Below are 11,048 nucleotides of genomic sequence, written 5' to 3' on the forward strand. Positions count from 1 at the left end.
ACACCACTCTATTCACCACTCGATTCACCTAATTCTGCCCGCCAAAAGGTAAGAATTGTCTCTTGGATGTTATACTTTTATGTCATTGTGCCCTGATACCATATAACTCATTATTCGCCCGATAAATATCAACTAAATCATAATAAATATGTTTCCAGAGATTACGGGTTTAAAAAGTTAAATATGTGTCTAGATACTCGACTTTTAAGTAAAATACCAATAGTTGTCCAAGGCTCTGCTTCTCCTTCTGTAGACGTATTTTATTATTCTTTTCGATGAGATATAGACGTATTTTACTTAAAGTCGATTTGTTACTTACTACCGTACGAGCCAACACGATATATCATGACTTGTTAAGACACTACAAAAACTATAATGCCCCCAAACATGGTATCAGTTTGAAAACCAACACAACATAATTCACCAGCCAACAACCATTTGTTGGAGTGGTAAGAGGTATAATCTTCCACCTTCGAATTTAAGAGTTCGAGACAAATGCTAAACAATTAAAAAAGATATAATTCACCAAATTCAAAATCTTTTTCATTTGGTTTTTTTAATTGTTTTTTCATTTTATGAAAATAGGAGACTACGAGACCTATAAATACAATATTATACCAAAGCACCAACGACTAGTAGCTTGATTATTAGTACATATATTCCACACTACATAGGTCCAAGATTCATTCCAATGGAAGTATAAATCCAATGCAAATCTAAAATTTATTAAATCGAAGGATTTTATGTTGATAGAGACAAACATATTTTTATAATAAAAGATATTATCTATAAGTCCTTTAATATTTATATTGGAGTCTTTTTCTTTTCCAACTATTCATACTGAAATTTAATTTTTATTTAACGACCCATATTTTTTTCTATATGTAACTTCCTTCTCTTTCAACAGAAAAAAAAACTTCCTTCTCATCTTCCTCTCCTAAAATCGTAACAACAATCTCTCTATCTTTATCATCAATTTTCTTCAATAAATATTTCAGTTACACGAGCATAAAAGAATGGTTAAAGATGGTTTAGCAAATACTATGAATTCAAGGTTATTCGTTTAATAAGTGTCATAAATTCTTATCTCCATCTATATCATCAATATTTTTCAATAAATATTTCAGTTTTTTTTTGTTACAAACATTTCAGTTACGAGAGCATAAAAGAATGGCTTGACCAAGGGTCTGCTCTACCTAGTAAAGATGTTTTAGCAAATATTATGAATTCAAGGTTATTAAGTGTCATAAATTTTTAGGACAAGTTAGGGTGGTATGAATTCATCATTTACAATTGTGTCAATGGATTATTTAATTATAGGTATGGGCTTCTCCATACTCCATATCTAAAAAGACAAATACAACTCTTATTAATCTTGTGTTAAGCGCTAAACAAAAACTTTCGTGACACGGATATACCCTAGTTTAGATATAAACAAATAATTAGATGAAACTTTAGGCCACTAGTTTAGTTGGCTTAAACCCCCTATGTTATTGATATATCAACATTGTCTGCTTACAGTAGTCCAGTTGGTAAGTACATCTACTTTGCAATACGAAGGTTCCATATTCGATCTCATAGAAGTATAAATCTACAAATATTAAACTTGGTTATAAATAAAGTGATGTCTTTCGACTTTAAGCCATTAATTTTGTCAGGCTATAAGTAAATAGTAACTAGGCATCTATGAGTGCATTTGTAATGAAAATTGTAGTCTTCTTTTTTTTTTTTTTTTTTTTTTTTTTGTTAAGGAGAAAATTGTAGTCAATAACTCAATATTCAAAAAGCATCTATCCACCCAAAGGGACTCCTCCGAGGCTCCAAACACCGTCATATCAAAAGCGTTTTCTTAGCATTTGATCTGGATCTTGGTTGTTGCTGAAGTGGCAACAACCCATTCTCTTTACCAAAATTACCATCAATTTTTCTTAACAAATACCACAATATCTAGCTATAATAAAAGTAATTAATAAATGCTCACGTGATCAATTTCGACATTAAAGAATAAAGAAACGGCCACGTAGTTTAAAATACTGAAGTAGGTACACATGTCAAAAGATCAACGGCCAGATTCCTAAATAATATCTCGCCCAAGAATTGCTTTTACTTTGAGTTAATTACATTTTGGGCCCACATTGTGACCAAATCATAGAAGTGGTCCTTGTATTTCTACTAGTTTCCACAATCGTTTAACATCTATTTCTCTTTCCCTTTTCTCCGCTAATCTTGGAACAACTCTCCTTTCTATCATTTCCTTCTTAAAGCTCATTTGAAATTGACTCATCGGTTTTGCTGGTGAGTCACTTTCTCTCGCCTTCTCCCTCTTGTTCTCACGAAGCGGAGATGAAATTTTTCCGCCCCTTCACCAGAATCAAGAGAAATAAGATATAAGCGAGAGAAAAAGCAGATAGAGAGAGAACGGATAGACAGAGCGACTTGGTGACATATTGTTCACTCAACTTTCTCCTACCAACTAGTCATTTTTAGATGAGTTGTAAGGAGGTAAAGAAAAAGAAGAGATTTTTTTCTAAAACAAAGGGTAAAAAAAAGGAAAGAGGAAGTCAGATGTTAAACTTAACTGTCATCAATTGATTTGAGGGTCATTTCAAAATATGACATACAACTTTCTTAAAATTTTGAGGACCAAAATTGAATTAACCCTTTTAATTTCTATTTTTATAATATCTTTTTCTATTATTATAATAAGTGAAAAAATAGAAATAAAATATTTTTAGGAATTAAGAAAATATTTGTGAAGAAGGGCTGGGCCTTTTTAAACCAATCTAACCACCATCAGTTTCTTCGCAAATCTCTCTCTCTCTCTTTATTTCTCTTGAACATATAAATTCCGTTTCCCACCTTCATAATATTTTCCTTCCAAATCACTCAGATCTGGATCTACCATTGTAAGTTGATTATCTTTTCTCTCATTTTCTTCTCCTTAATCTTCTTACTTACAACTTAGATTTGATAATTGTTAGATTTCAATTTTGTATTTGATTTGATTCTAATTCGTTTCGTTTTGAAGATCTGTTACTATTATATATGAATGAATTGGTTTATATGCTTGATTTCGATCTATACAGATCTTTTCTGCACTAAGATTGATTGATTCATTATTAGGTTAGTTGTTATAGCTCCTGCTTACTGTGATTGAAATTTTTTCGTATTTTTTTTGGTATTGGTTTGATCCCGATCGGGCTTTTGAGATCTAGTTGTTTTGTCATCTCTATTTGTTTTTTTTAGGTTTTTGATTAATTATTGCTTGTTAAACTGTCTTTTCTTTGATGGTCGGTGGTGATTTCAAAGTTGTAGTAGGTCTAATTTTGCTACAAAAAGGAAATTTTGGTATTACATGGACCTAATTGAACTAATATTTTTCAATTTGAGTTTCGGATTCATAAATTTGCTGCAGATTTTGCCCTAATTTTTAGTGATCTTTTTCCCCTGTTCTTCTTCCAAATTTGGGTTAATTTTCTTCTTATTTTTATTTTCTTTCTAGGTTAGATTTTGATTAGAATGGTTTGTTTCCCTCTCTATAATCTCATACCCTTATCAATGTGATCTTTCTTAGGTACTATGATTTGATAGATAGAGATAGACAATGCATTTAAATCGTATAAAAGTTTATACTTTTAATAGGTTAAGATAAGATTTTTTTGAATTATCTGAAGAAAGCAATTTGATGTGATCCTTTAACCAATTTTTCCTGAATCTATTTTTTGTAATTTGAATTTTCAGAGGCGTATAAGGATGGCGAATTACACACCTAAAAACATTCTCATCACTGGAGCTGCTGGCTTCATTGCATCACATGTAGCGAATCGGCTCATCAGGAGCTATCCTGACTACAAGATTGTTGTTCTTGACAAACTTGATTACTGTTCGAATCTGAAGAATTTGCTTCCATCCCGTTCGTCAGCCAACTTCAAGTTTGTCAAGGGAGATATTGGAAGTGCTGACCTTGTTAACTACCTTCTCATTACCGAGTCTATCGACACAATTATGCACTTCGCTGCCCAAACCCATGTTGATAACTCGTTTGGTAACAGCTTCGAGTTTACGAAGAACAATATCTATGGAACCCATGTTCTTCTTGAAGCTTGTAAGGTTACCGGCCAGATTAGAAGGTTCATCCATGTGAGCACAGATGAGGTTTATGGTGAAACAGATGAAGATGCTGTTGTGGGAAATCACGAGGCTTCTCAGCTCCTACCAACAAACCCATATTCTGCAACTAAGGCTGGTGCAGAAATGCTTGTGATGGCATACGGAAGATCATATGGTCTCCCAGTGATAACAACCAGAGGAAACAATGTTTATGGGCCTAATCAGTTTCCCGAGAAATTAATCCCAAAGCTCATTCTCTTGGCAATGAAAGGGAAGGATCTTCCTATTCACGGAGATGGATCTAATGTGCGAAGCTATCTTTACTGTGAAGATGTAGCTGAGGCTTTCGAGGTTATTCTTCACAAAGGAGAAATTGGCCATGTTTACAACATTGGCACGACAAAGGAAAGGAGGGTGATTGATGTAGCAAAGGATGTCTGCAAACTTTTCTCTCTCGATGCTGAGTCTGTTATTAAGTTTGTTGAGAACAGGCCATTCAACGATCAAAGGTACTTCTTGGATGATCAGAAGCTGAAGATCCTCGGTTGGTCAGAACGAACTTCGTGGGAAGAAGGGCTAAAAAAGACAATGGAGTGGTATGTAAACAATCCTGATTGGTGGGGTGATGTTTCTGGAGCTCTATTGCCTCATCCAAGAATGCTAATGATGCCTGGGAATGAAAGATATTGTGATGGGTCTGAAGATGGCAATGCTATATCTTCTAATGGGAGCAATCCTACCCAGAACAAGATGGTTACTCCAGCTCCAAAATCAACCAACTCGCCTCGCTCAAAGCCATCTTTGAAGTTTTTGATATATGGTAGGACTGGCTGGATTGGGGGTCTTCTTGGAAAGATCTGTGAGAAACAGGGAATACTCTACGAGTACGGAAAAGGGCGCCTGGAAGAAAGATCACAGCTTATAGCTGATATTCAAAACATCAAACCTACTCATGTCTTTAATGCTGCAGGTGTGACTGGTCGACCTAATGTCGACTGGTGCGAGTCTCACAAACCAGAGACAATCCGTGCCAATGTTGCTGGTACATTAAATTTGGCAGATGTTTGTAGGGAACATGGATTATTGATGATGAACTTCGCTACTGGTTGTATATTTGAGTATGATGCTGCTCACCCAGAAGGGTCAGGTATCGGATTCAAGGAAGAAGACACACCCAATTTCGCTGGTTCTTTCTATTCAAAGACCAAAGCTATGGTAATTCCCCTAACCTTGTAGAATTGTTGTAAAATCCTTACTTACAGAGATGTTTATATATTAACGTGTACTAATTTATGATTTCGGTTAATCCACCAGGTTGAAGAGCTATTGAAGGAATACGACAATGTATGCACACTTAGAGTCCGAATGCCGATTTCTTCAGACCTTAACAACCCACGAAACTTCATTACAAAGATTAGCCGATACAACAAGGTGGTTAACATTCCAAACAGCATGACAATCCTCGACGAGCTTCTTCCTATTGCAGTTGAGATGGCTAAACGTAATCTACGAGGTATATGGAACTTTACAAACCCGGGTGTGGTCAGTCACAACGAGATCTTAGAGATGTACAAGAACTATATAGACTCGGACTTTAAGTGGGGAAACTTCACTATCGAAGAACAGGCTAAGGTAATCGTTGCAGCACGAAGCAATAACGAAATGGATGCTTCCAAATTAAAGAAAGAGTTCCCCGAGTTATTACCGATCAAGGAGTCTCTAATCAAGTACGTCTTTGAACCCAACAAGAGAACTTAGATCATCCGGTATTACAGAATAAACAACTTATTTTGGGTTTTTCGTGTTGAAGGGTTATATTATTACGTATAATTTGGCTATGGTTCGTTATTAATTCATGGGTAGCTTCCACTATTATTATACTTGATATTGTTCTAGTTATCAAGCCCTTAGAAACTTGAGAATAGTTGGACTAGGTTATTACTCTAGTTATTCCTTTTATTAGTTATAATTCTAGTGGCTTGGTTATTGTTTCTTTATTTTTCTACAAGTGTTTTTCTTGTAGTTTGTTTAAATGTTTTCAGATGATTTTGAAGCTTTTACGGGTATGTAACTTCATGATTTTAATTTATGATGATTCTGTTGTTGTCTCTCTCTTGGATTCCTAGGTTAATTTTTTTTCAATGGATTATCATCTCAACCCTAATTTTATTTATGTGCAAGTTATTCTTATAATGTACTTTTAAGTTAGTTATTTGGAGTATTAAAATAGTTATAAAAGAGGATTATTTTTCGGAAGAAAAAACCATTCTTTTTATCCTTTTGAAAGAATCAGCTAAGGGTGCTGCTAAAACTTTTGTACTATAAGCAAGTGACTTGTTAGTTAATTAAGGTGGATGAACATTGATCTGGACACTTTATAAGCACTAAAGCACCTAAATTTTAAGTTCTTTTTTTTTTATTACTTCTCAAAATTTAGGAAATGATCGACAAATGTGCTTCCCAACTGACAAATTTTTTTCCTAATCAAATATAGAACGATTCTCTAATATTGGAATGTGTCATGTTTAATGGTCATCGTGCAATTATTTGACGTTGGAATGTGTCATGTACAATGGTCGGCGATATTAGAAAAACCAAGTGTCCATTGATTTCTCGAAAGTAGCCCTTGTATTGACAGAACTGTCGCTTATAACATAAAAGGCGAGTGTCTTTAGCGGCGCCCATCATCCAATGAAGATTTTCTTTTTGCTGCCTAGTTAACAAAAACATGGTGTTCAACAAAAAAAAACATGGGAATTATTTCTTAAGATATTTTTCCAAGCCAAAGACTAAAACGAGGACCTTAATATCGGTTAATATTTTAACATTAAATTTAGTCGGTGATAAATTAAATTTAAGACTAGAAAGTTAAATCATAAACGGTTGTACTATATTAAAAAGAGAAAGCTGAAAAGAAGAATGTTCAGTTTACATATTTTAAATAAAAGCAATTAAAAAAATGCGAGTTTTGAAAAATAAATCTCAATAAATCAGGTATTAATTAATGTTTAATAAGCAATAGTGATTAAAGTAAGATTAATTATATATAAACAACTGTCAATAAGAGGTTCAAGTAACGAGTTTAGTTTTGTTCCTCCCACCATATAACTCTGTCATGTCGGCTTTCTTTCCACCTCTTGAATCTGTCCAGTGAAATCATTTTTCCTACCAATAATGGGTGTGGGACAACGGAATAAGCTCGCTCTACTTCTCAGAAGGGTTCATGTATCATTTTACGACTGTTAACTATTTTTCGAAAATCTCAATGACGAAAATCAACAATAATAATACGATGAATATTCTAATTGAGGTTCTGAAAAAATTGCAAATGAATCCACCCACAATTCAATGAGGATTCATATTCTCCCCTTACACTTTTTTCATACACAAACAGTGAAAGCAAATTAAAACCCAAGTTGCATAAAATTATCAAAAATACAAGGCTAGACATAAAATATCATTTCATTATTTGATTAATCTATTTCTTCGAAATATATATATCAATAATTAACTGCATACAAATAATAGTTAATTACAATTAATCATTAAATTTCAAGGTATCCTGTCATTCGAAGAACTGAATTTCTAACTTTTCTCAAATCACGACCTTTAAGAGTCCTTCCACTACCAATACAAACGGAAAAGGACCCATTTTCATCACAACTATTTCTCTCCACAATTAAATGTGGTGGTACGATTTTTCCTTCGTCATCTAAAGTATCCCTTTCGTAAGCCTCGGGCAGATAACTAGATAAAGAAATTCTTCTCGAGGTGGAAATGGGAATACTAATAGGAAGAGATGACGAATTCGATATCTTCTCCTTCTTCTTCTTCAACTTAATATTCTTATGGACGAATGGTGAAGTGTTTCCACATGATAAAATATTTTCAGTACCATTTATTTGTGATTGGTGGTGGTGGTGGTGGTGGTGTGGATTATGATGATTGGACCAAATTATGTCACACTCTTGGAACTCTTCCATGATTATTGTAATAAGGTAGAGAGAGAAATGGAAAGTATTGGGTTGCTATTTTGAGAGAGAGAGGGAGAGGAAGTAGAAGGGATGGAATTTATAGAAGGGGGTGGGGGGAGATTGAGTGAAGTTGTGAATCACTTCATCATTGAAATCGTAGTGAATAAACTTTTTGAAGGTGTGCGTCAAGATGGCGTCACTATTAAAGGCATTTTGTCCAGATCCGGTCCCTCTGTTTCTCTAGTTTTTATTTAGGCCAGCGCTTTGGGGAAAACTAAATAATTTCCGGGGTGTGAAGACTTGGTAAAAAATTGGTCAATTTTGTTTGACAATTTTATTTAGGGGAAAGCAAAATAGCTTCTCGGTCTGTTGAGAACAGACCAGTTCCGGTCTGTTGAAGAACAGACCGATCTGGTATGTTCTTCAACAGGCCAGATCCGGTCTGTTGAAGAACAGACTGGAACTCCGGCGAAGGGAAACCCCTTCGCCGGAGTTTCTAGAGAGAGAGAGAGTGTGAATTTTTTTTTTCATGGTCGCCTGCTGGAAAATTTTCCGGCCGGCGACCTAATCGGAGAAGACAGAGAGGTGAGGTGGAGTGTTTTTTTTTTATTTCCCCGGAAAATTTCTAAAATTCTACATATTCCCTTTAAAATTTCACACCCCGGAAACTATTTAACTTTCTCCAAAGCGCTGACCTTTATTTATGTTGTAGAAGGGAGACGTTAGGTGCACAAACAGACTATTCCTTAGCAACTTATGCTAATATGCCCGAAAAAAATGGTCCAATTGCAGGCTCTCATTGGACGGATCATTTCGCTCTCATTGGACGGATCATTTATATTTTCGCACGACCCGTTCAGTGAGAGCAGTCCAGGTCGACTTCGTCTTGTGGTCGGCCAATTTTAATAAGATTGACATGTGTAGTAACCTAATATAAATCATAAAATTGGTTGAAGATCCAATTTCATGTTAGTTTTAGTGAAAAAAGTGAATTTTAAACTTGTGCTTCATATTGTTTAACCCTACAAAACTTACGTAGTGAGATGAAAGGTAGGATCGTTTTACAACATTTTTGCCTAGGGAGTTTCAGCTTCATAGTTTGAATTCCGTTTAGTCCACGTAGATGGTTTTTTGTTTAATTTTTTCTTTTGAATAAAATAATGTTTATAGTATTATTGAATTATTTAAAATATTTGAATTTTGCTAGATGACTTAGAGAATGGACTTGTGGAACATTAAGATATATTATTTGAATGCTTAACTTTATATTTAAATTGGAATATATTGCGAAAGATTTAAAAATCATACATAATTAAACCATAAAACGTGGAAAAATAAATAAAATGATATTATTTTTCAAAGACAAAATTGCAACTTGGACCTCACATCTATAAATCTACCCCTAGTGCCAACCAAGACCTAATCCGAGTACATAAAAGCAAATTCCTCTGTTGTGAGTCTAAATTACTAGCTGAGAGTTCTAATTTTAGTTCAAAACAGAGTTAAGTGTGTTGATATTCAAGAGATGTTATAATTGTTTTTACTGGTATACGACCTGTTAGCCGATAATTATATCCTACCATATCGGTTCATCATTGTATATTCTTTGTATATTTACTTCCGTAATTATCTCGATGTATATTTAGCTATTTCCGTATTTAACCCATTCCATTGTAACTATATATATGAATTGTGATCAATGAAATAAGGAAGGGTTTAGAATATCTTACATGGTATCGAGCTTACTAGGGTTTGTTTTCGATCAAACCACTGCCGTCCTATATCTTCTTGCCAGATTTTGATCGGCATTCTTCTTTCCTTCACCTTTCATATGGCCGACAGAGCTCCTGCATCGTTCAATGAACCAGCCACCCACAAATCCCTTCACCCGGTTTACACAGTTTCCAACATTCAACATAAGGTACGTATCCTCGATGGTACAAAAGTCTCTTATTCCTTATGGGTTAAACTCTTTACTTTTCATGCAAAAGGTTACAATGTGCTTTGTCACATCGACGGTTCGCCGCCACCACATAAGGAATCTGCCGATTTTGCTTCGTGGGAGACCATAGACTCCATTGTTTTACAATGGATCTATGGTACTCTATCAGACGATCTTCTTGTCCGTGTCATGGCCGATGAATCCACAGCCTTAGAAGCTTGGTTACGAGTGAAACACCTCTTTAGAAACAACAAAGGACCCCGATCCCAAGCCATACAACATGAACTAGCCAACCTTACCCTAGCCTCTATGCCTTCACTTGATGCGTATTGTCAAAAGATACGCGACTTGACCGACCAACTATATGCCCTAGATTTTCCCATGAATGACCAACAAAGAGTACTACATCTTGTTAAGGGTCTTCCCAAGGAATTCAACACAATAGCCTCTATTTTGAATAATTCCTTACCCACGTGGGAAGACGCCATTGACCAACTCATATCCGAGGCCGGTCGTCTTAAAACACGAGATGCCGTCACCAAAAACCCCGCAATTGCGGCTGCCATACCACCATCCAACCCACCCCCTCACAACAACCGTAACCAAACCAACAGGCCCAATACCCGTCACCATTACCGACCCAATAACCACACCAACCATAGCCAATCCTACCATTATAACCGCACCCCACCAAACCCAACCCAACACACCTACAATAGGCCTGTCACCCAACCACCTCCTTACCCAACCAACAACCACCAATAACCCTATTACCCACCATTTTGGGCACCACCTTACTGGACCCCACCACCATGTCCTTACCCTACCCAGAATTGGTCTCAACCATGGAACCCGCAAACTCCTACTCGCGGCAATCGTCGATCGGCTCAAGCAAATCTGGCAGAGGTTGATCCACTTGAACCAACTCAACTTGCTGAAGCAGTTCATGCCCTATCCGTGGATACAGACGTAAGCAATGATCCGTGGAACTTTGACACAGGTGCCTCTTCTCACATTTCTTT

At 35.7% G+C, this 11,048-nt stretch overlaps 1 protein-coding gene across 1 annotated transcript; it reads left to right on the forward strand.

The window, feature by feature from the left end:
- Positions 1 to 3,741: 3,741 nt before the first annotated feature.
- Positions 3,742 to 6,220, forward strand: LOC147569434 (trifunctional UDP-glucose 4,6-dehydratase/UDP-4-keto-6-deoxy-D-glucose 3,5-epimerase/UDP-4-keto-L-rhamnose-reductase RHM1). The gene is made up of 2 exons (XM_086655926.1): positions 3,742 to 5,325; positions 5,425 to 6,220. The coding sequence occupies exons 1-2, from the start codon at positions 3,754 to 3,756 to the stop codon at positions 5,866 to 5,868; spliced, it is 2,016 nt and encodes a 671-aa protein (XP_086512052.1). The 5' UTR covers positions 3,742 to 3,753; the 3' UTR covers positions 5,869 to 6,220.
- The last annotated feature ends 4,828 nt before the right edge of the window (positions 6,221 to 11,048 follow it).

Source organism: Eschscholzia californica, unplaced genomic scaffold (assembly GCF_041429995.1).
Source record: "Eschscholzia californica isolate CP2 unplaced genomic scaffold, dmEscCali1.0.p SCAF_1, whole genome shotgun sequence".
Classification (NCBI taxonomy): Eukaryota; Viridiplantae; Streptophyta; class Magnoliopsida; order Ranunculales; family Papaveraceae; genus Eschscholzia; species Eschscholzia californica.

Bases quoted from the DNA above. Each gene is read 5' to 3' on its own strand.
- LOC147569434 (XM_086655926.1), top strand. From the start codon at position 3,754: ATGGCGAATTACACACCTAAAAACATTCTCATCACTGGAGCTGCTGGC. The intron at 5,326-5,424 runs GTAATTCCCCTA...TTAATCCACCAG, and splicing joins ATTCAAAGACCAAAGCTATG to GTTGAAGAGCTATTGAAGGA.